A 23,753-nucleotide genomic window follows, 5' to 3' on the forward strand; every position below is an offset into this window, starting at 1 on the left:
TGGGGCAAGGTTTCGGGGGGTGGGGGTGTATGTGGTCGAAAACCCGGGACCGGATGAGGCGCAGATGGCTTATGGAAATCGGAGCACGGATGGCTTGCTGAAGTGAATGATTTCGCAGAGGGAGGCCATTGAGCTTCTTTAAAGAGGTTTTGAAGCCTGCGTTGAGTGTTGGTGGTGGGTGGTAGGTATGGTTTGATGGAAGGATGAAATGATAATTGTGGCAGAGATTAACTCAAGTCGTCTTTCAGTAGCGGGCTTCGTTATAATCTTGAGTACGGATAACTAAATATCGATGTTGATTGTGATGACGAAATTATCATACGACATACTAAGTGTGAGAAGGGGAACTTAATCAGTTGCCTTGAGCATAACAGTACCTTCCATTTTGAAATCCGAGATGCCCTTTGACTCTGAGGGGAGCCTCGAGAGGACTATACTTTATGTGTTGTTATAAATATGACACCTCAGAACTAGATTGAAAATCGGGAAATTAGTATATAGGTCTAGAAGATTCGAGTTGGCGAGTTAAACCTCGTTGCAACCCACGGAGCAGCTCGTTCCTTCCTCTCCAAACCTACGACAACTGACTCTTCCACGTATTCACCTCTCCCATATTCGTGAACCTCGAGACCCCCCAAGAAAGCCCCGTTGTATGCGATAAAACTTTTCAACCTACAAGTATTCACATACGCATCCTGCCTTCTATCGTAATCAGATACTCGGGCAGTCCGAGTTGGCATTATCCACTTGGAATGTCATGAAAAGGGGAAAGTAAACAAAGCCCAGGTTTAACCCATCGTCCGCCAAGTCACTCCTACTTGGACACTTAGTAATATGCCTCGTTGTAGTATCCGTCTCGTTTCTGAAACACCATTCTTTCCCTATCGCATAGATAAAAGAAACGGACGACCTATAAGTCGAGGGACATCAACAGCAACGAAGTTGAGGAAGACAAGAAGCACCGCAAATTAACGCCAGAGTGCATTTCACTGCAAACTAATAGACAAGCCAGTCGAAGAGAGAATATGTGCCTCAACGTAAGCCCGCGATACACTCATCGCATCAGATCGATGCAAGAGCAGCGCATACCTCAGCCGGAGAGCTACGGCTCATTCACCATGAAGCAGTAGGGTACAAGGGGAATCTCAAATTGGTTATCATCATAGCTCGTAACTTCGATAGCTTCGCATTGCCAGTATCATAGCCTCATCCTCACTCTTCCTTCCTCCCTCCCTCAAAGTGTGAAACATCTCCAAATGACTTGACTCTCTTGGTCAATCATCGTCATTATGAGTTCCCAAATCCTCCCTATCCAGCGGGCGCTAGTTCCACGATACGTATGCCTACTTCCCCTAGAATGGCCAACGACGCTCACGCTCTCCGCTCTCGTACTCCCTCCTTCTCTCCTCGAAGGCGTCCTTAGCCCGCTGGGCAATCCTATCCAGGAGACTGGGGCTCGAGGGACGCTCCGGATCGGGGTACGCCAGATCCTCGTCCTCGTGGCGACGGGAGTATCCGCCTCCGCCACCATACTCCTCCTCGTCATCGCGACGGTACCTGCGCTCCTCGCGGTACTCCTCGTCATCATCACGGCGATATCGGCGGTCCTCGTAGCCGTAGTCGTTGCCGCCATTGTCGTCCTGCTCATAGCGACGATACTCCTGGCGCTGGCTACCGTCATCGTACCGCGTCTCGGTGTACTCGGCTTGGCCATAGCGGTTGCCATCGTAACCGTACTCGGTCGTGGTCTCCGAGTATCCGCCGTCGGGCGTGTAGCCGCTGGAACGATAAGCGCTGGTCGCCTCGTTATTGAAACCACCGCCTAGGATGCCGCCGGCGACCGCGCCGAGGAGATTGCCCTGGTTGTTGTTGGCCTGGCCGCTAAGGAACTCTGAGAAGCCCTGCTTGACGCCGCCCATGATTTGGTTGGCGGCGGCGGCGGCGATCCGATCCTCCATGGTCTCAGGCGCCTCGTTCTTGAAGTTCTTGTGCATGCCCAGGGGCTTGCCGCAGCCGTGACCGCAGTCCTGGACGCCTTCCTTGTGATTCTCGCCGTTCAGCACGCCATTGCGGCTGAGCTTCTGGCGGTACTCCTCACGAGCGTCCTCGCCCAGGTCATTCCACCACTCCTCGACGGAGGAGAACATCATCTGGCGACCTTCCTGGGCACCATCCTCGCCCATGTCACGCTGGGCAGGGTGATGAAGAATGCCGTAAATGATTCTGTTCAGAAGTCGGTCGACATTAGCGCCATCGTCGTCCCAGGCGTCCATCAGCTGAGGCACAACCCAGCTGACTACCTTGGAGGCGGTGCGACCGGCAACTTCGTTGAGGATCTAACCCAAGTCAGTCAAATATCGAGCCACGGGGCAGCTCAGCAAACTTACGTTGGAGAAATGGTCCTTGGCCAACATGGAGTGGGTAGGGTCCGTGCAGCTGTCATCATCGAAAACAACGAGTTGCTCGTTCTTGCTGCTGTTGATAATCTCGGTGGAGCCAGTGGCAAGCTCGTTCTTGACCTGGTCAATAAGAGGAATGATAACCGGAGCAATGATCTGGAAAACGAAAAGAGAAAGCTGCTCCTCAAGCTGCTCAATGATCTTGGGGAGGACGGGTATCTTCTCAATGGCCTTCGAGATGGTCTGGAGGAGATCGTCGTGGAACTCGATGACAGGCATAACCTGGCGGTAGACCTGCTGGACATAAACAGTGAACTCCTCAGGCTCTCTGGGGGACACGCTCATGTTCTCAAGCTGCGAGTTGGCGGCATTTTCCTGGATTTCGTCAATCTTGTTCTTCTTGTCGCCGCCGATCAAGCCATTGGGGATCATGTCCAACAGGTCACGAAGAAGGCTGGTGTCGCCGTTGCGGCCGGCCTTCAGGGTTCCCTCGAGATCTTCGATTTCGCTCTGGGTCACCTTGTCGGACAGTTCACCAGTCACGGAGTGCAAAAAGTCAACACCACCGAAAGTACCAGTGACAACAGGGTAAACAGAGTGGCGAGCGCCCGGGATGCGCAGCTTAGTGTCGCGGCCGACGTGAGGGAACACATCGCGCTCCCCCATTTCAATGAGAGCGAGCTCGGTGTAGTTACTGTGAGCGAGGTAATCTGCAAGATATTAGCCAATAGGCACAATCGTCGTCAAAGGGTGCCGTAATTGTCTTCCTACCCTCCAAGCAGTGCAATCCAGTACCCATAAGGCGCAAGGCTTCATAGAGCTCGGTCTTGTCATTGGTCTCCTTGTATGAGCGACCCAGGCGAATGCACTTGGAGAAGAGCTTGCGAACATGCTCGGCAGAGGACATGATGCCAATGTTCTCATTGGCAATGTAGTTCTTCATGCCGGTCTCGGGGTCAATGGCCAGCTCAGTTTCCTCGTCGACGGGGCCGCGAAGGCGGGGATCGTAGTCACGAGCATCTACGTTGTCGGCATAGTTCTTGGGGTTGTCGATATGATCCTCGGGGCGATAGCAGCCCAGGCGGTCGGCGGTGACTTCGAACTCGCGGCTACCATAACCGAAGGTCAAGAAACCGAGAACGCAGAGAAGCAGTCGGATGGCTTCGGCGGAAACAGCCTTGACGGTGCCGACATCGATGGCCTGAGAATAGTCGCGGAGCCAGTTGCCAAAGTAGACGCGAGAAACGGAGAGCTTGTCGAAAGTCTTGCCGCCCATGGCGCGGGCCATGACGATTTTGAGGAGGGCATCTTCAATATCACCGTGGCGCCCTGTTTCCTTGATTAGCACCACCACTAACAACAGCCCAAGTATATAGGTGGATTGAAACATACAGTTTTGACCCTCGATCTTGGAGATACCAGCAATGTTACCGGCACCAAAGGCCAAGGCGGGGCTGGCGAACAGGTAGATAACGAGGAACCCAAGGACGAATGGATAAGGTTTGAAGGTCGCCATCTTGGCTTCGTATGGTCGACAAGTGCTTTTACTGACTATACGATGATTTTTGGTTGGATTTCAGTCGAAAAGAAGGGAAAGGGGAAAAAGTCCAGGTACGTTTCAGGCGGTCGAGTCGCGCTGGGTCAGGTCTGTCGGCGTCGTCATCCTGTTAGCTGAAGTTACCGACCTAGCAAGTGAATGGGACGGAGTGGACACCGCGAAAGCTTCCCTCTCCCTAGCTCGACCCTTAATTCGCCCTCGCCCGCGCCGTCCTGGGAAGCGTACCATCTACTTGTACTGTAGGTAGTACACTATAGACGTGAAAGAAGATGGGATTTACATTTTACATACCAAATGTGTATCTGTCGTCTATGCTGGACAGGTTCTGAGGTAACCCCGCCGGTGGGTTTCAGATGAAGAAGAGGACGGAGGTGAACACTTTTCATAAAGATGGATTCTGTTTGCCTTTAACAAAAAACAAAAGCCGGAGGCAACCAGAAAAGTTCTATCAAATGCAGTCCTCCAAGGTCAAGGAGCTGAAACCGCATGATGCTGATTCTTGCTAATACTGGACGGGGGTTCGTCGGCACATGTAAGGAGAGTCAGCCAACTACCTTTCATGCCGTACCAACCTCCAGCCCATTTCCATCAAAGTGGCTAGCTAGCCCGGCACGGTTGTGAGACGGACGAGAACGAGAACGATAGAAAGCTGATGGCGTTCCCGTATGTACATCAATCGTACCATATTCCCGTCCTCAACTTCATTGTCCTCTAACGGCAACCGACAAACGCCGTGACAGCGCTTGTAGAACAACATCACATCCACCGTCAGAAGCGCTCTTCTGGTTTTCATTGACTTCTGTCGGTCGTTTCATCGTTCCCGACCGTCGACCAGCAATCCCAGGATTGGAACAAGCGCTGCGCCCCCAGTTTGTTTCCAAGCAGGGCAAGCAAGCTTCCACCACAGCGGGGCACAGAGAGGGGCCCTTTTCGGGGTAGGTGCTGGGGCATGAGCGGAGAGGGGTTCACTCGATGCGCAGACCATGGAGGGGTTTCCGCTGCATCAGTCCAGTTCTCCGCTGTGAGTGGCTCGACGCCGGAGTGGAAGGAACACCCTTCGTGCACCTGCCACCACCGTGGCACCCATCCCAAACTCCCGTTCTAGCGCCGTTCAACATCGTGAACCCCCGTTCCAACCAGTCCTTCACCGTAGCCGACCATTCGTTCGATGGGCTGCAGTCACCTCTCCCAACCGGCAACCGCCAAACCGACCAACTGACAACCTGAGCTGCTACCGCTGGTAATCACTTGAAGCGAAGGTAAGGGTATTGCGCGGCGCCTGCCGGGACTTCAAAGTCGTTAGGAGCGGGCCCCTTGTCACCTGTACAGTTGACGTTCAACGCATTATCGACATTCCAAAGTGCGGAGAACCGAGGCTGGCAGCTGTCTGTCCATGCACGAGGATGTGAGTGATACATGACTTTGGTGATCGGTCATCTCACTTCTATCTGCAATGTTCCATCTCAGGATTGAAGTTGTAATTGAGCTTCTTCTGTAAGTTTTAGTGGCTTTCGGTTGTACTCAAGAAAAGGATGGTATCAAGCCATCCAAGCTGGGCAATTCTGGAGCTTGGACATGCTGATATCATCGTGGGTCGTGGCGGAAAGCCAAAGACTGTCGAGTAGTGCTGTGAGGCAGTCCGTTTGTCGCATCAGGGGCATGGCGAGACCGCCCAGATTTCTTTGCAGAGACTTTGGGATTCATAGCTAACCGGACTCAAGCTCCCGTTGCAGATGGAAGAGACAACACAAATCAGCGTCAGCTACTACTGAATGCTCTTGGAATCCATAGCCCTCTCGCTGGTAGACGTTTCAGACATCATCTTCCAGGACCGCTGAATGATACCGCGTCTTCCAGCGTCAAGGTAGAAAGGCGAGTGCCTGACCACTGCTAACCTGTTATACTAACGACTTCATTCGCTGGTTGGTGTTCCGTAACAACCTGACGCCTTCAGCGGGTAAGCCTTTGTGATACCGGGCTGTGGATCACCTAGGTTAAGTTCTTGATTGAGTTGCCAGTTACCCGCTGCTTAAGAGCCGTCTACCAGGTAGAAGGTTTGTGTCGCTGTACATAACGAGATATGGACATCAGCGAATGTATCCGATGAGCTTATAGCAGGCGCTCATCCTGAAGATCCATCCCTAGAGGTTCCGGTGCCTCTTGCGGCCCACATAGACATTCTATGACAGAACCGCCTTGCAAAACACAACACTGAAGATTGTAAGGCTGAGACACATTGCTCGGGAAGAATCTGCTAACCTGCTAGAGTTCGACTGTTAATCCTGTGACGATGAAAAGAGGAAGAGAATTGAGATTTCCCAATATTGTTACGGGATCCCACAATACGACCCTTTTTACAAGTGAATCTGGGAAGGCTGCTGGAGCAGTCAAAAGTCCTAAAGCATTCTACGGGCGTCGTCTTACGCCCTCGCGATATTTGGACGGGGGTGGGATGTGTGCTTGAGTCAAGGCAATGATTTGGTTGTTCTACATGCAGTGTTGTTAGAGGTAGGAGGAAGATTCGGAGTTCTGTGCATTGTGAAGACGCTGTTAACTGCAATAACAGGGCTCCTATTCCGCAATTATCGTGAACGGTGGTAGTGGTCATTCTCTTCTACCTCTAGTGACCTTACCTACCAAAGTCCTGAACATTGCAACTGGATGGGATGTTGGGGCGAACTGAGGACCTGGGGAGCAGGTGCAGTGATGGCGGGAGTGGGTGAGACCCGACAGGAGGTGGACACAGCCGGCTGGCTTCAAGCTGAGCCGTCGTCAATCACTCCCAGGAATCACTGGGAGTGAGATCACTGCAGTGAGGAGGTGTTCCCTAGCGCCAATGCCAATGACACCTCAGGGTTACTGGCGGGACTCCACAGCAAACCGAATGCCAGTGAAAATTCGGGCAATGCCCCTCTTCTCGCGCACCCTTGCTACTTTGGGATGTGGAGGCGTGGTAACAACACACTGTCGTGTCTCAAGGCGCTGAAGAGAAAGCGCGCTATGGGATTGGACGGCAAATGCATGCTCGCGTGCAACAACGAAGGCCTGCTGCCAAAAACACTGAGCCACAGACGCGTCGTCAGAGGTTTCAGCATCCAGAGCAGTTCAGTATCGCTGCAACACAGTGGTGTCTTTCAGATGCCAACAGCCCCGAGGATATATCAACTTTCTTCAGACTTGTTAACATCATCAGCTTGGCTGTTACAAAGACAGAATGACACTTACGCTGTACATCTTGCTCTGATTTTCAGTAGAGGTAAGATCAGTAATTACCTGGGCTTTCATGGCAAGAGAGAACTGAACCGCAAGGTAAAAGTGACAATAACCTGTGTACCTCTATGGCAGTGGGTGAAGAAGGTGGAGGCCACCCTGGAAGGTACATCTGTTAGTTCGAGTACATCGGAGACGGACACAGACTCTGTGAAGGAGAGGACCACCTCACAGATCTTGAGAGCATCAGCCTGTGAGAAAAGAGTTCAAGATGGGAGTTATGCCAATGTGGTAGCAACCCAGAGCCTTGTCCTCCTGGTTGCACCAGGCCTCTCTGTACGATGGTATCTCGTAGGTACCTCACAAGACCGGATGTATTTGGCATTGGCTGTGGGTAGGTAGCAGGTAGGTACCTATTGCGCGAGAACGGAGTAGAAGAGAGCTGGGCGAGTCTTGTTGGTAGATGGAAATGCTTGCCCCGGAAACGCAAGTGCAATGATGGGGGTCTTCCGATTTCAATGCGTCTTCGCTGCACTTGCAACTCATCCTAGAGATTGAAATCAACCTACACCTAATGTACTGAATTTTGATGTTCCCGCTCACTCTACTTTGCTTTGAGTGTTAGACGGAAGGGGCTCTATTAGAATCACTACAAGTCTTGTCTGCGGTGCGCGATGGTGTTGCTCGTCAGCCCATGGATCCAGGACACCTCATGATCAGAACGCCTTGCAATCATTCTTCTGCCCACCCCTTGTCTTCCATGTTGAGCTCGGGTGTCTGCTCCCGCCCCGTTGCTCCAGGCTTGCTTGCCTGGCCTCCCGCCCGTTGCGGGCTGGGCTCTGTGAGGTGGTGTCGCTACACCTATCGCCTGCCGGGACTCCAGCTGCCCGCCCGCGGATGGAAAACGGAGACCCAGTGGGCATTGCGGGGAGGGGTCTCTGATCCCCTTGTCCCATTTCCATTGGGGGGGGGCGCCCAAATCAGGCTGCATCTCAGTGCACAAATTTTCTGGCCCGCCCAGTCTTGGGGGTAATCAGCGCTGAGTGCTGGGAACCCACGCTGCAGCTACAAATTTCGGTATCCCCCCGCATCCCCCAAAATTCGCCGCGAATTTTTTCCTCCCCTTCTCTCCGTTCATTTCCGGCGTCCTCATCCCCCAAGCACCACCCCCCAAAGCACACAGCAAGCAGACGGCCGGGCACCACACACCACCCCGACCCCCCGGATTCCACCCACCGCCAACCTTTGCCTTTCAGCAGTTGCGCCCTGATACGACAGGCAGGCACCCACTCAGCAGGAACCGTCCGAGCTTTCTGTTTCCATTAAAAACCCGCACCCGCGCCCGCACTCAAGCTTCCACCTGAGCCCTAACTGCTCCCCTACACCATCACTACCGCCACCACAACACCGTCTGCCAGAGCCCACCAGCATCACTACCAGTACCAGCTATCCATCAGCCAACCGCCATCATGCCGCGCCCACCCAAGAGCAAGGTCGCCGAGATCGTTAAGCCAGTCATGGCTGCGCCTGGCCCTGCGAGGGTCATTGACGTCGACAATTTCATCCGTGTCCGCGATTCGGTAAGCCTTGCACCTTTCAACATCCTATACCAGCTCTCCCAACCACAGCACCCCCATATCCTTTCCCCCATCCCACTCCCGGAATCATGGATTCGAAGCCGGCATGTCTGTTGTATGGTGCGCAATGGATATTTCACATAGACGCAACTCCTTCAGCGCTTGGTTACGCCCTGTCGCGTCGTAGGGGTCAAACTACACCACACGTTCAGAGTGATGCACGCGCAGTCAACTACACGCCATGCTCCAAACCTGCCGAGTTATCTTGCGAGATGATACAGAAAAGAATATATGTTGCGCCTGAAACATGACTGGCTAACTCCTCCCAAGGTCTACCAACGTCTCTCCACCATCCAGGACTTGATTAAGAGCTTCAGCCAAGACTACCTGCGTCAGACCAATCTTCTCCTCGGAGAGGGCACTACTCTCGAGAATGGCGGTGATCTCGAGCACCTCCAGACCTCCCTAACCGGCATGCTCCCCGGCTTCTTGGTTGCTCCGCAGCCCATGGTCGAGGAGAAGAAGGAGCGCAAGAAGCGTACCCACGACCCCAATGCCCCCAAGCGTCCCTTGACCCCTTACTTCCTCTACATGCAGACTGCTCGCCCCATCATTGCCAATGATCTGGGCGAGGAGGCCCCCAAGGGTGCCGTTCAGGAAGAGGGCCAGCGCCGCTGGTCCGTTATGGGTGCTGCCGAGAAGCAGGGCTGGAACAACGCTTACCAGTACAACCTGCGCCTCTACAACGCCCGTGTGCACTCCTACAAACACGGCAATGCCAACGCCAAGAACATGACCGATGACGAGGCCCTCAAGTATGCTGATGAGTACAATATCGAGATGCCCACTGCTGCTCAGGTCGAAGAGGTCCCCACCGACCAGGACGCCATTGCTCAGCAGCTGCAGCAGAACGTTGTGCCCGAGGTTTCTGAAGAGGAGGAGGAGCAGCAGCAGCAGCAGCAGCAACCGGTCCCCGTTTCCAAGACCCCCATCAAGAAGAAGGACACCCGCAGGCGCAAGACTGCCACTCCCGCTGAGGAGGCCGAGCCCGCTAAGCCCGTGGTCGCCCCCGCCAGCCCGGAGAACAAGAAGCGCAAGCGGAATGTCAAGGCGGCTGAGGTGGAAGAACCTAAGAAGTCGGGGCGCAAGAAGACCAAGGCCTAGAAGCGCTCTTAATCCACCTCACGCTTTTCCCTTGCCGGGTTCTTTCATGATACCTCGTGGCAAACAACCTGGGTTGTTTTCCTTTTCATTTTCATTTCCGTTGTACGATACCCTCCCTCTATCAAAGGAATAAGGGGAGTGCGTATCCATGTCAACGAGCGCGGGTCAGCGTCATGGTTATTTTCTCTCTGTTAAAGTGGCGGTCTTTGGTCCACTTTACTTCTCCTGTATGATTCAATGAACGGCTAAAGAGGAATTGGTGGTTCTCCATCTACGAAAACAAGCTCGAAACGGAAAATATGGGGTTAAGGATAAACGGAGTCTGCTCTTTTTGCGAAATTCGGCTGAAGATATGATATGAGGCTGTCGCATGTTGTACTTATGGCGGTTAGCTCTACATAGCATGTATGGGCCCGGTGGATAAATGAATTTCAGTGTTCGAATAACGATTTGGTCTTTTAATGCCGTGGGTACTGGCAGAGCAAAGAGGTCACCCGCTGGCTCACAGAGGGTCAAATGGAGTTGTGTTGGTCTTTACGCGATGTTTAATGAACACAATATATGCTCCTGAATTGGAGCTTACAATGGTTGATCATGTGATATCATGTACATTAAGATGGTGCAGTGGTGTTGGTCACAGGAAGAGCTCGTCTACAATCTTAGCAACGGTACCATATGTGGATGGAGCAAGTCACCACGGCAATCTGGAATCAACGACTGCCAGTGGCACACGAGTAGAACGAAGGAGAAGCAACTCAAATCTCTTTCACTGCCCGAGTATACAATAACCCGTATGACTGCCTCCTCCTTCCCGCCGCCTGGCAAAAACAAACTGCCCCTTTAGTTACCTCACTTCCTTTCCCCGCTCCCTTTTCTCTCAATAAACAAAATAACTCTGCGTCAATGGCAACTCGCTACTCGGCTCCGCTGTACATACCTCCCCATCCGCCTCAACCGTATACCTCTCAGGGTCGACCTTCATCCTCGGCATCCTCTCATTAAACTTCATATCTTTCTTGCCCACCGTTCTACACCCCTTCACCGCCTCCACTCTACTCTTCAATCCATACCCTTCAATTGCACCACTATCCAAGCTCGCCTGCGAAACAAACAGCACCTTGGACTTGGCAACCATGGGCGCAAACATGGGCCGCGCAATAACCGGCTGCACCGTCGGGATTGAGGCATTGGGATCGCCCATCATCGCGCTGGCGATTAATCCGGACTTGATGACGAGGGAGGGCTTGGTGCCGAACCAGGCTGGGTCCCAGACGACCAGGTCGGCGAGCTTGCCGGGTTCGATAGAGCCGATCAGGTGCGACATGCCCTGCGCGAGGGCCGGGTTGATGGTGTATTTGGAAATGTAGCGCTTCACCCGGTGGTTATCCGCCCCGCCGGTGCCTTGGTCCTCCGGGAGGGGACCACGCTGGAGTTTATTCTTGTGTGCCGTGTTCCATGTGCGAAGAATGACCTCGCCGCAACGACCCATGGCCTGGCTGTCGCTGCTCATCATGCTGATGGCGCCCAAGTCGTGCAGCACGTCCTCGGCGGCGATGGTCTCGGCGCGGATGCGCGACTCGGCGAAGGCCACGTCCTCGGGAATGTTTTTGGAGAGGTGATGGCATACCATTAACATGTCCAGGTGCTCGTCTAGGGTGTTGCGGGTGAACGGCCTGGTGGGGTTAGTGCTCGAGGGGAGGACATTGGGGTGTTCAACAACAGAGATGATATCCGGTGCGTGCCCGCCGCCGGCACCTTCGGTGTGGTACGTGTGGATGGTGCGGCCGGCGAAGGCGGCGATGGTCGATTCAACGAAGCCGGACTCGTTCAGAGTGTCGGTATGGATTAGACATTGCACGTCGAGCTCGTCACAGACGGTTAGGCAGGAGTCGATGGCAGCAGGGGTGGTGCCCCAGTCTTCGTGCAGCTTGAGGCCGCAGGCGCCGGCGAGGATCTGTTCCCGAAGGGCGGAGGGGGAGCTGTCGTTGCCTTTGCCGGTTATCCCGATGTTGAGAGGGAGCGAGTCGCAGGCTTGAAGCATTTGGCGCATGTAATGGGCGCCGGGGGTGCAGGTGGTTGCGTTTGTACCGGCGCTGGGAGGTGGAAGTTAGTTTCGTGATATGTTGACAAAAGGGGGAGAAGCAAGGGAAAGAGAGAAAAGCATACCTTGGACCAGTTCCACCACCAAGGAAAGTAGTGATACCAGCAGCCAGAGCCTCAGCCGCCTGTTGAGGGCAGATGAAGTGAATATGCGTATCAATACCTCCCGCCGTGATGATCTTGCCCTCTCCCGCCACCACATCCGTACAACTTCCCACAATCATGCCCGGCGTAACACCGTCCATTACATCCGGGTTACCAGCTTTGCCAATGCCCACAATGACACCAGCCTTGACACCAATATCCGCCTTGTAGATGCCCGTCCAATCCACCACCAACGCGTTCGTCACCACCATATCCAGCGTCTCCTCATCCGACCTACCCGTCGCCTGCCCCATGCCCTCGCGCAGGGTCTTGCCGCCGCCGAATTTACATTCGTCCCCGTAAACAGTGTAATCCTTCTCGACCTTGATCCACAGATCCGTAGCTCCCAGCCTCACCATATCACCCACCGTCGGGCCAAACATGACCGCGTACGCCCTCCGGTCCATGGTAAACGGCTCGCTGATGAATGCCGCCGCATCGCCCACCGGCTCCTCCGGCGCGTGGGCAAACCCGGCCTTCTGCAACTTGGCAATGATCTCTTCCGCCCTTGTCAAGTCAAGCTTGCCTGAGGCCAGGTTGTTGCCGCCCCTGATGACCTTGTTGCCGCCAATCTCCACCAGCGTGACCGTCTTGGTGTCGCCGGGCTCGAACCGCACGGAAGTGCCGGCGGGAATGTCCAGCCGATACCCGTACGCCCGCGCCCTGTCGAACTCCAGCTGCGGATTCGTCTCGATGAAGTGGTAGTGGCTACCGACTTGAATCGGACGGTCTCCCTTGCTGGTCACACGAAGACGGATGCGTTTCCGGCCCTCGTTCAACTTGACCTTGGCCTCCTTGACGCAAACCACGGCGCCGGGCTGCTTGCTGGCTTCGTAGGCGGCGGCAGGAGGCAAGGGAAAAACGGAGTCGTCATTGGGCGGGATCGGCAGGAAGCTGCCGTACAGGGCGCGAGCGAGGTCACCGTCGTCGCTGCTGATGGGGTTGTGCACGGTGACCAGGTACGTTCCGGAAGGGAAAGTGCCCTCGACTTGAATCTCGTGCAGGGTCGAGGTCACTTCGGGCAAGACGTGGCGGCGGCCGAGCATGGTGGCGCCCAGTGCCATGAGGTCGGCAACGGTGTGGTTGCCATCGCGTATGAGCTCTTGGAGGTTGTTGGCGATGAGCGCCTGGGTTGGTGAGTGGGTTGTGTTATAGTGAGGCGAAAGTGAGGAGGAAAAGGATCTGGAAGAGAGAAACTTACAGTGGCTTCGGAATGGTTCAGTTTTATACCTCTTGCTAGACGTCTTTGAGCTAGGAATCCTAGCTGAGAGATGGCGAGCTTATCGAGCTGTCAAGGGGAAAGCAAGACACGATTTTGTCAATAGGTTAGTGATGCGGACTTGCTGCTATTTGGGATGAATCCTTCTTATGAAGTCGTCACACTCCGGATAGAGTCCAGCCTAGTCACACAGGGTAAAACAGTGCCATCTTGCGCTTTTATACACACAATGTTGATCGATGTCCGTAACTCCTTCGTTTGTTTGAACCGTGATCTGAGGTGTCTTGGTCTCCTTGTAAAACGCAGATGTGAAGGATCAACGGGGGCACACAACAAAACAACTACCACTAACCTCTTTGGGAATCAGATGCATCTTGTTCCTGTCGATGTTGACGAGAGTTTCGATCCAAGTTCGACAATAAACGAGGTCAGGAAAAAGAGAACAGTGACGTCCTCTGCCCCAATGACACTAACATCGAGGACTGCTAGTAGTTTTAACCCCCGCGTGGTTCTGTACCAGCTGCTTATCAGTCCGCTTCCATCCAACGTTCTAGATGCGGCCGCGGTAAAAGACACCGACTGCGGTGGGATGTTGTCCCAGAGATTGCTGTACCCCGCACACTTTTACTGATAAGGCGGATATTGTTTGTAACAGCTCAGTACATGTAACCTTTTCGTTGTTTACAACTCCAAAGGGCACCAGCAACGATGATAGGGGTAGTCACACTTGCACTGACAAAGAAAAAGCAAAACACCATCTGTACCACGAGTAACATGATGGATTGAGGATATTGCGTATGCGAATTTCCTCCTTGGATTTTGTTTCCAAGAAACTCATCTATACAGCAAGCTAATGTGTGAAATTTGAACTCCAAACTCCCCCGACTCCCAAACTACCCCTGAGATATGAAAGTACATGTAGAACGCTTCGAGGAATACTCTCATCCTGCTCCAACATATGTAACCTGCCATTTGCGACCTTGACATTGTCTACCAACCAAGACCAGGAATACGTCTATTGTACGCCTTTGCCTCCAACTCCGGCAACTCCTCTTTCCCCCTAGCCAACGCCTCCCGCACACGCTCATTCTCGACATCCCTTATCTTATTCCTCGCCGATTCCAGCCTTTCAACTCCCCTATCAATAGTTTCGACATGTACATATAGCGGTATCTCAAGACCAGCATCCCTCGCCACCTCCGGCTCTCCAACCCGGTCTCTTAGCCCGTTCAGGCTGACCTGAATGTTCTGCAGCTCAACAATGAGTTCGCTGACCTGTTTCACGGCTTCCGAGCGCTGGTCCTCAACCTTCCTAAGCAGCGCCAGCTGGTTGTTGTAGCTCTTGCGGTTCTCGGATTTGATGCCGATGTAGGTCCACAATTCCCAAAAGACCTCCTCCTTCTTTGCCTGTATGTGTTCCTGAGTTCTAGTCACGAAATCGTATATGACTTCGAGGTGGTCTTCCGCCCTCTGCAACGTAATCAGGACGGCTTGCGCTTCCCTTATCAGGTTGGCAATTTTGTCCGAGACGCGGATCGTGTGGTCGATGTACTGGTCCAGAAGCTTGCGCTCCGTGTAGGTGGATGGCTGAAAGGGGGAGAAGACCCAGTCCCACCACTCGCCCAAGATGCCGCGGTGCTTCATGTCATCTGATAGTTCATCGATGTACCGAGATGTCCATCGGTTGACGCTGATTATGGAATCTATTGTTGATCCCACGCGGGTGTTGAACCTTTGAAGATCCCAAGTTGCCGAGCTAGCGGCGTCGATGTACCCGTCAAATTCAAGTATCAGTTGTTCTTTGCCGTGAAGCTGGCTGTAGCGAACCATGGTACGCAGGTCACGGATGGCTAGCTCGGAGCGCTTCATCTCCAAAGGCAGCGAAGCACTTTCGGCAGCTTTTTCTAGAACCCCCTCAAAGCGATCCTGAATCTCTATCACAGGGTCGAACTGGATGTGCGTGTTTGTTTTCGCGGACATATCGAGACAGAATGGCAGGTTGAGCCATTTTGCGCCTGGTACACGACATACTGGTGATAAGGCCGTATAGAGGGATAATGTCGCCATGTTCTGGACCATCGAAAGGAGTCCAAAGATGAGATACACAGCTGCCAGAATGGCGATGGGTTTTTGCGCATATTTGAACGCAAGGCCAACGACTCCCAAGGCCCAAGAAAAAGTGTTGAAAACGGCATCCGGTACCGAGTCGAAAAATCGGTCAAAAAACCCCTGAATCTCTGGCGCCTGTTGTCGTTTTGATGTCCCAAGTCTAGACCTCCTCATTTCTTCGACCCTCTCCTCAATATCCGCATTGACTTCGGTCTCCTCCCCTGACGAATGATGATCCTTACGGAAGTCTGTTGATGGGTGACGGCCGGAACGATGTGTTTGTCGGTGGCGTAGACCAGGCAGCGAAGGCGGAAACTGTCGCACTGTCATGGACGACCGTGCACTGGATCGTCGGCTGTCGACAAGTCTGCTATCTACATCGACCATGGGCATGTAAAACTCCTGTGGTGATGGCTGGATCCGGTGTCTCATGTTTTCGCGAGAAGCGTGCCGGACAGATTGTGGAATTGAAGGCCGGAAGGGAGTTCTCATGATGACTTGATCGTCGTCCTCGGCTCTGTGTAGGAAACTCTCGAGACTCTCGTCCTGTGACCCTCCTATACTGAATGGCTGAGATCCGTCCAAACTGAAGGGCTGGCTCCCCTCTATATGCGAGTGATCGCTTTGGCTGGACAGGATCATATCGTTGCCATCATAGTCGTCGGGCATCAATGAGGTGTCGAAGCTATCATTCTCGCCTCCCTCGACCATGCGCCACGAACTCGATACATTGGGCGGCTGCCCTGGTGGTTGACGTCCCGACATGGTTACATAAACACCATGGAATGAGCTCGTGGGGAAGCTATGATGAAAGTTGCGAAGTCAAGGTTTTATAGAGATGGGATCGCGATAACATGGAGCGTAAAGATCCAAGACGTCGGGATTGTTGGTTGGTGTGTGTGCACTTAGGCAACAGTGCTTCTTGTAGGTGTCCTGGTTTGATTTGATTGTTGACAGCGGGGGGACTCGGCCAATTCTTAATGGCAACTGATAACTGGTTCTTTGTTTACCGCGAAGTCGACTCCAGGCTTCAAGTCGCTCAAAAGCAAGGGGCGCATAGGCTAATACCGTGTAGAGGAGTCACGATAAGGCACCGATACACGGGGATAAGTGGTGAAAACGGAACTATCAGCTGAGGCGCGTGAGATCAGAGGTAACTGTTCTGCGGGTACAGGATGTATAGAAGAACAGGGGAGATGGGTATGTTCTTTGATAGTCCAGCAAATAGCCCTGGAGAGATGAGGCTGAGTGAGATGTCGTTAAACCAAGCAACTGGAATGCGACGGAAATGGACTAGGTGAAGGTTAAACTGTAGGGTAGGCGGAGAAGAGGAGGGAGAAGGCAACCAAACGTCAAGTCAAGGTGGTGTAAGGTACCGATGCACGCTGCTACAGTGTGTGTATGTGCCGCAGCGCATAAGTATCCTGTCACAGGACGGGATGATGTGAAGAAAGAAAGAGTTCTGGTGACCTTGCTTTGTATCGTCGACTTCGGTCGGTCACAGAGAGCAGCAGGCAGGACGGTGACTCGGTGAACATTGAAGTGGTGAGTGACGTCGAGAAGAATCACGATTCACGACGGCCAGCACCGCGTGTCTCACTTACATATAAAGGTAGGTACCTATCACCCCAAGTCACCTGCCCCCGCCCGGCAGACAGGTGCCCCACTGAGGTGTGTTGACGGTAAACGGCCCCGAGCTGCCCGGGGTTGAGGTTGGAGGGCTGGCCCAGTGCAGTGGTGTCCACAATGGAAGCTCCCACCCAGGGCGGGGACCCCTTGCAGCGGCAGGGGCACATGGGATGAGCCGATCGCTGTCGCCAAGACAAGCGCGACAAAGAAGCCAGCCGCCATTCTGTCTGGAAAAGTCGGGTTTCCCGTGATCACACCCAATTCCAACACCTCTTAACGACGACCGCACATCCTGACAGTGTGGAGAGGCGACGGGAGGATGCTCTCTCCACGGCTTACAAGATGGACTTCGCGGGCTCTTTTGACCCGAGCTAGGGTACCGCTCGCTCGTCCTGCCATCTCCCAAGTCCAGGTGCGCCATCGGCTGTGCTCGTCTTGCGCCAGCGCGAACCCCGTCCCCACGAAGCCAGCAGCGCCCGACCATCGCGATCTCGGAACACAACAGGAGCTGTTCATGACCTCGATCTACAGCCCTGGATCGCCCATCTTCCTGCCCAATGGCGCCCGCATCTTCAACCGTCTTGTCGAATACCTCCGCAAGCAATACGTTCACTATGGCTTTCAGGAAGTCATTACCCCGACCATCTACAAGAAGGCGCTCTGGGCCAAGTCGGGCCATCTCGAGAACTACGCCGACGACATGTTTACCGTCACGAGCACATCCCCCTCGCGCGCCGATGTTACCGAGGCCGGCGAAGCCGACGAGTACGGACTCAAACCCATGAACTGCCCTGGCCATTGTCTGATATTCGCGGCGCAAAAACGGAGCTATCGCGACCTCCCCATTCGCTACGCCGACTTTAGCCCCCTCCACCGTAACGAAATTTCGGGCGCATTGAGTGGCCTTACCCGTGTTCGCAGATTTCACCAAGACGACGGCCATATTTTCTGTCGACCGAATCAGATCGAGGACGAAATCAGCAAGACCCTCGAATTCATTCGACGCGTATACAAGGACTTCCGCCTGGGATCGTATCGTTTGAAGCTTTCCACGAGACCCGAAAACCATATCGGTAGTCTGGAGGATTGGGAGCATGCAGAAGGATCCTTGAAACGAGCGCTGGACAATTCGGGAGAGCCATGGACCTTGAACGAGGGAGATGGTGCCTTTTACGGGCCCAAGATCGATGTAATCCTCAAGGACTCGGACGGAAAGGAACATCAGACGGCCACCATCCAGCTCGACTTCCAGCTGCCCAAGCGGTTCGAGCTCGAGTATCAGGCGCCAGCTCCCGAACTGGAGGCCAAGGGTGAGACAACTACGGACCCCGAGCTCCTTGCTGTCTCCGGACCCGTGAGACCTGTTATGATCCACCGGGCTGTCCTAGGCTCGGCGGAGCGCATGTTCGCTTTGCTGATTGAGCACTATAATGGCAAATGGCCATTTTGGCTGAACCCCAGACAGGGCATTGTCCTCACAGTAAACGACAGTGAGCCGGTGTTACAATTCGCGCGCAATACGCAGAAGGTGCTGCTGGGTACAGACTCTGCAGATGTTCACGTATCCCCGTCGGGCCTTGCTGTCGACCTCGATGACAGTGCGCGCAGTCTGTCGCTCAAGATTCGCGAGGCCAAGACCAAGGGTTATGGTATGATCATCGTGGTTGGCCCCAAGGATATTGCCAATGGCACTGTCACGGTTGATGCTACCGGCGGTCTTCAGACAGGCGACAAGCCGGCGCAGAAGAACCTCGTCATGACGCCTGAGGAGCTGCTGCAATTCATGAAGACCAAGGTAGATGCATACGAATGAACGATTGCCTGCCGTTCTGCGTAAGCTACCACTTTGTCTCCGCGTCGTACGAGGTCTCCTACTTTGTCTCTCGGTATTCTCAGTCGTGCAATCCGTCCAATATCTCAAAAATTGTGACTTGCTTGTTTTGCTTTGTAGTGCCGGTCAGACAAGGCTGATCACAGCACGTTGAGCAAGTGCCGGCGATGACGCAGTGCCGCCGCTAGTGTATGTACATGGGAAAGTGAAGTGGGGCTACCATTTCTTCCTCCAGTTGGCTTTTGTTATCTCCCCTGTCGTGCACCACTTCCAGAGCTTCCTGCGGTTCCTTGACACAAGACGATCGCCGGGCACCTTCCAGTCCCCCCAGCACTTGAAGCAGCGCTAGGGAACAGCGGCCCTGAGCCCCTCCCCCACCGGCACCAACGGGACCGGGAGCTCTCCACCGCTGCCAGGGGCACCATACCCGTTCCAACTCCTATCCCATTACATTGAGGTTGCTACCTCTACCTACAACTTTTGGCAAAACATCGTCCTAGTTACTTTCCTATAACCCAAGCAGATAACCAGCCATGGATCCCACTGCTCCTGAACCCGAGAACCCACCGGCTTACATCGCCGCAGCCCGCCGGCATGGAATACCACTCCGGCAGAGCGCCCCCATCAAACGGGGCCCTATGCCCCTTCAGCTTCCCATCCTTGATCATCTACGTACCAAGAGGGTGATTTTGGCGTCGGCATCGCCTCGACGAAAAGCTCTCCTCAACCAGGTAAGTCATCATCTTTATACTACGGTCTACTCAAGTCTAACAAGTTTACCAAACAGCTTGGCTTGCACGACGTCGAAATATTCCCATCAGACAAGCCCGAAGACGTCGAAAAGGGCAAGATTACTCCCGAAGAATATGTTGCCGAGACGGCCCGCCGCAAAATCCTGCACGTGTACGAGCAGGCCCTCAGGCAACAAGAAGAAGACGAGCAGAACAAGAACGTAGAGAGGCCTGCCGATCCAGCCCTTGTCATCTCCGCCGACACCGTCATCGCTACACGCTCCGGTCGGATCCTCGAGAAGCCGCGCGACGAGCAGGACCACATCCGCATGCTGAAACACCTTCGCGACACGCGTGTGCACCGTGTGCTGACGGCTGTGTGCGTGCTCGCCCCAAAGGACAACGCAGCCCATCCGGGATATGAGCTAGAGACGCACGTGGAAGACACCGAGGTTTACTTTGCGCAGGCTCGTGACGGACTGCCCGATGACGTAATTGAGGCCTACGTCAAGACGCGCGAGGGTGCGGATAAGGCTGGCGGCTATGCCATCCAGGGAATCGGAGGTATGGTGCTGATTGACAAGATTGAGGGTAGCGTGGACAATGTTGTTGGGTTGCCGGTTAGGAAAACCTTGCAGTTGGCAGAGAAGGTGATCTTCAAGCAGGGCATCGAAGATGACGATATTGGCAGCGATGAGGAGGATGATGATGAAGAACCCTATCAAGACTGATGCAGGGGTACCAACTGGTTGAAGCTGCCGATAAACACAGGGACGGGAGCCCTGGCCACGGTAGTTCTACTAACTAATTGACCGGGGGTGACGGAATGAAGGGCCAGGTGCCCATACAGAGCTTAGAACGTCAACATACGATAGACAAGAATAATGATGGGACTAGAATGCCCTTTCAGCAAGAAGTCTGTGAAGTGAAAACTCAATTTCATGGCATATGTTGACTTATACATCGAGCCGTGGGTCTACAACCTCGAACCCTTCTCGCTCTCAAGATGCCCCTGAATGCCCTCAATCACACCCTCCGCCACACCCCAAGACAACTCATACCCTCTCCCTCCCAACCCATAGGCATGCATCACGAAACCAGCCCCATCCACCACCTCCCCCTCCAGCCTCAACCCCCCTTTCCTCGTCGGCCTCCTCCCCACGATATCCCTCACCGGCGTCAACCGCGTCTTCCCATCTGCCAATATCCTCGGATACGTCCCCTCAAACGCCCTCAACAACCTCTCCCTTACCTCCGGATCCGGCTTCGGATCCCAATTATCTGGCTCCTTGGTGCCGCCGATAATGGTGCCCGCCTTGAACCCTCTGGGTACACAAAACGTCCAGGTCCCATCCGCATTCTGTCTCGTCACCGTCGCATCGCACGGTTCCTGGACCAAGCACGTCTGTCCCCGCGTGGGGAACACCATCTCGTCGTCACCTAATCCGATGCCGGTGGCGTTCACCACCGCGTCCGCTGGGGGGATTGTCGCTCCGAATTCTTGGACCGAGTCGGAGAATAACTGGAACACTTCCGCAACAGAACGCACGTCCCGCTTAAACACCTTCCCGCCCCTGGCAATGATCTGCCCCAAAAGGAACAAGCAGTATTGCATCGGATTCACGCACCACGTGTCGTACTCGCAGCCCCATTGAACCTTGTCATCGGGGAACTCGTGAGTCTCCAGCACGCGAAAGTGGCCGGGTAGTCCTAGCTCTTGTGACGCCCGCTGAGGGGTCAGGGAGGTGTACTCGGGCCCCGGAGATTCGAGGTATTCGATTCCCTTGAGGAAGGTGATGCCCGCCTGTTGGTCCTGGCCCTGGCTCTGGAAAAGTTGCATGCGGTGGAAGGTGGAGAGGGAAAAGGCGTGTTCGCGGATGCGGAGGGCGTGCTCGGCTTGTTGGGTGGGGGTTAAAGGAGTAGAGGAGGAGGAGGAGGAGGGTGGGAAGGGGGGCACCCAGCGGTTGTGGGCGCCGCCCCAGGGGGAGGTGAAGTTGATTTGGGATCGGGGATCGATGGATTCAAAGGGGGCAGGAAGGTCTTTGGCGAGGATGGTGGTGGCGTAGTTGGCTTCGAGGAGGGCGAGGGCGGAGGACAGGCCGATTACGCCGGCGCTTGGATTTTGGGAGTCATGTTAGATTATCCAGGGCAGAGCAATGATTTGCTATTCATGATGCATCAGATGTCATACTAACCCGATAACGACGACGTGCCCCTTGGGTTCAGACATGATGATGCTAAATAATCTCCGTGGACTCGTGGTGTAGGACACTATTGAATGTCTTGGGGCGAAGCTCACAATCAGAGGAGGCGGCGAGGTTCGAGTAGAAGAAGGTCTGAGGGAATATGTCGTGGTGGTTGGAAACCTCAAATGCATCAGTGGATTGACTAATTCACACGACGATGCTTGAGTCTTGTAAGTCGTGAAGGTATTGCCAATATCAAAAATAACAAGGATTCTTGGGGACCTTTTATACTATTCAGATACGTCAACGGTTGATATCAACACAAGGCTCCGTCTTCGCAATCATCGCCAACGATAATCAACCGTGTCGCTCATGGGACGATAAGCCGCACACATATATGCAGAGCACGATTAGAATCAGGCACACGACGCCAAGAGGAGCTAGAAAACGTGGAATGACCATTAAAGGCAGACTCGGGAAGCATTCCGGAAATGGAAGGAATGCGGTGCGGTCAGCCGTCCATAGAGGTATGTACAGTTCGATACGGGTTTGTGTCTTAGCTCAAGATCTCAGGTTAACTTCCCTGAGCGTTGTCATTTCTGGCCGATTCGTTGTAATCTTCGATTAAAGTGAGATTGGGGTTGTGAATATGCTTCTTCCGGAAGTTTAGATAGGTACCGTTGTGGATCTTCTCTAATGCCTTTCCGGTTCCTACCTAGCTACTCATCCAACTTCACGGTATGGGAATATTCGAAATCAAAATTGATCTCGTCCAGTGTACCGAGATAGTTACCGAGCTAACAAACAAACCAGCACTAGATTGTTTATAGAGGTAGCCTGACGGACAAAGTCCGGTCTAAGAGCGCGGCTGCCCCGTGCCGGCTCGAAGACCGCCCGGAATTCCCCACTTTGGGCCGAACTGTACCAAAGGATTGGCAGTTCTCCGAAAATCGACCCCGGAGGCGACTGGAAAGGGTTGCTGTTTCTTCTAAGTTCTGCGAAAAAGAAAAGGGAGAGAGAAGGGGAAGAGGGGAGACAATCATGTCTGGAATGCCACAGGTAGACATCATGTATCTCCAATGGAAAATCTGGAAGATATAAGACCTCAAGATCGTTCATCGCTCTTTTATACTAGGTCACCCGTCTGCGACTATAATAGTAAAATAAGGGCTAATCATGGCAACGTCTTTTGAACTCTTCATTCTTTTGGTTCAGTTATTCTCTCAGAATCCAACGTAAATTCTCGATTTACTCTTTACCAAATTTCTTCTCACTTGAACAAATGGTCAAACAGTTTGCGTCAGGCAACTAGTCCAGTCTACGACCTAAATAAAGAGAAGCTCAGTCAGCAACTACCAAGCAGTCCATGCAATCAGCCAACTATGTACATTCGCTTTGAGATCCAACAGAGTGGGAAAATATTCGTGGAATGTCGCATCAAAGATCTTGCATTCAAATCAGTGTCAAAACTCACACCCCAAAACCGTACACTATGCCCACGCTGAGTGGATCTTCGTTCGCGAATTCCAAAGACGGGACTGCGAGGATAGAGAATGGAAGGATGGTCAAGATATGTATAGAAGCATGTTTTTTCTTCTTCTACTCCTTCTTCTATCCACCCATGCAAACGAATCGGTAGGTAGGCAACAACAGCTCACCGCAACCCATGAAGAAGTTGTGCATGGTGCCCACGCACGACATCGCGAAACTAACAGATGTAACTGTATCCGGGAGTCTCTCGTGCCGGTACCATAATAGAAATTCATGAGGTTGCCTCATTGACTTGTGCGGGGGGGGGGGGGGGGGGGGGAGAGTAACGGCGCGGATCTATGTATGTGATGAAAAAAAAAAAAAAAAAAAAAAAAAAAAGACGAGTAACAGCCGCTTATGACTCGC

At 53.5% G+C, this 23,753-nt stretch overlaps 7 protein-coding genes across 8 annotated transcripts; 3 read left to right on the plus strand and 4 right to left on the minus strand.

Moving 5' to 3' along the window:
• Positions 1–920: 920 nt before the first annotated feature.
• NCU03125 (NIMA-interacting protein TinC) lies at positions 921–4,691 on the minus strand. The gene is made up of 5 exons (XM_959891.3): positions 4,249–4,691; positions 3,792–4,046; positions 3,171–3,728; positions 2,388–3,109; positions 921–2,336 (listed from the first exon to the last, which is right to left on the minus strand). Exons 2-5 carry the CDS (start codon positions 3,913–3,915, stop codon positions 1,353–1,355), a joined length of 2,388 nt encoding a protein of 795 aa, XP_964984.1. The 5' UTR covers positions 3,916–4,046; positions 4,249–4,691; the 3' UTR covers positions 921–1,352.
• A 3,584-nt stretch (positions 4,692–8,275) lies between these two features.
• On the plus strand, positions 8,276–10,636 carry NCU03126 (hypothetical protein). The gene is made up of 2 exons (XM_959892.3): positions 8,276–8,747; positions 9,075–10,636. Exons 1-2 carry the CDS (start codon positions 8,637–8,639, stop codon positions 9,906–9,908), a joined length of 945 nt encoding a protein of 314 aa, XP_964985.1. The 5' UTR covers positions 8,276–8,636; the 3' UTR covers positions 9,909–10,636.
• An 8-nt stretch (positions 10,637–10,644) lies between these two features.
• NCU03127 lies at positions 10,645–13,895 on the minus strand. Of its 2 annotated transcripts, XM_011394791.1 has the most exons (4): positions 13,724–13,895; positions 13,354–13,440; positions 12,075–13,279; positions 10,645–12,001 (listed from the first exon to the last, which is right to left on the minus strand). In XM_011394791.1, the coding sequence occupies exons 1-4, from the start codon at positions 13,742–13,744 to the stop codon at positions 10,786–10,788; spliced, it is 2,529 nt and encodes an 842-aa protein (XP_011393093.1). In that variant the 5' UTR covers positions 13,745–13,895; the 3' UTR covers positions 10,645–10,785. The 2 variants fall into 2 exon arrangements, with proteins under 2 accessions (XP_011393093.1, XP_011393092.1); XM_011394790.1 differs by lacking the exon at positions 13,724–13,895 and having other exon boundaries at positions 13,354–13,571.
• Positions 13,896–14,214: 319 nt separating this feature from the next.
• On the minus strand, positions 14,215–17,071 carry NCU03128 (hypothetical protein). Its single transcript, XM_959894.2, has one exon. It carries the CDS (start codon positions 16,243–16,245, stop codon positions 14,362–14,364), a length of 1,884 nt encoding a protein of 627 aa, XP_964987.1. The 5' UTR covers positions 16,246–17,071; the 3' UTR covers positions 14,215–14,361.
• Positions 17,072–17,366: 295 nt separating this feature from the next.
• NCU03129 (threonyl-tRNA synthetase) lies at positions 17,367–19,312 on the plus strand. Its single transcript, XM_959895.3, has one exon. It carries the CDS (start codon positions 17,429–17,431, stop codon positions 18,920–18,922), a length of 1,494 nt encoding a protein of 497 aa, XP_964988.3. The 5' UTR covers positions 17,367–17,428; the 3' UTR covers positions 18,923–19,312.
• Positions 19,313–19,404: 92 nt separating this feature from the next.
• Positions 19,405–20,585, plus strand: NCU03130 (hypothetical protein). The gene is made up of 2 exons (XM_959896.3): positions 19,405–19,671; positions 19,728–20,585. Exons 1-2 carry the CDS (start codon positions 19,474–19,476, stop codon positions 20,400–20,402), a joined length of 873 nt encoding a protein of 290 aa, XP_964989.1. The 5' UTR covers positions 19,405–19,473; the 3' UTR covers positions 20,403–20,585.
• Positions 20,586–20,588: 3 nt separating this feature from the next.
• On the minus strand, positions 20,589–22,479 carry NCU03131 (FAD dependent oxidoreductase superfamily). The gene is made up of 2 exons (XM_959897.3): positions 21,867–22,479; positions 20,589–21,785 (listed from the first exon to the last, which is right to left on the minus strand). The coding sequence occupies exons 1-2, from the start codon at positions 22,046–22,048 to the stop codon at positions 20,648–20,650; spliced, it is 1,320 nt and encodes a 439-aa protein (XP_964990.2). The 5' UTR covers positions 22,049–22,479; the 3' UTR covers positions 20,589–20,647.
• Between the last annotated feature and the right edge of the window lie 1,274 nt (positions 22,480–23,753).

This window comes from Neurospora crassa, linkage group I (assembly GCF_000182925.2).
Source record: "Neurospora crassa OR74A linkage group I, whole genome shotgun sequence".
NCBI classification, from domain to species: Eukaryota; Fungi; Ascomycota; class Sordariomycetes; order Sordariales; family Sordariaceae; genus Neurospora; species Neurospora crassa.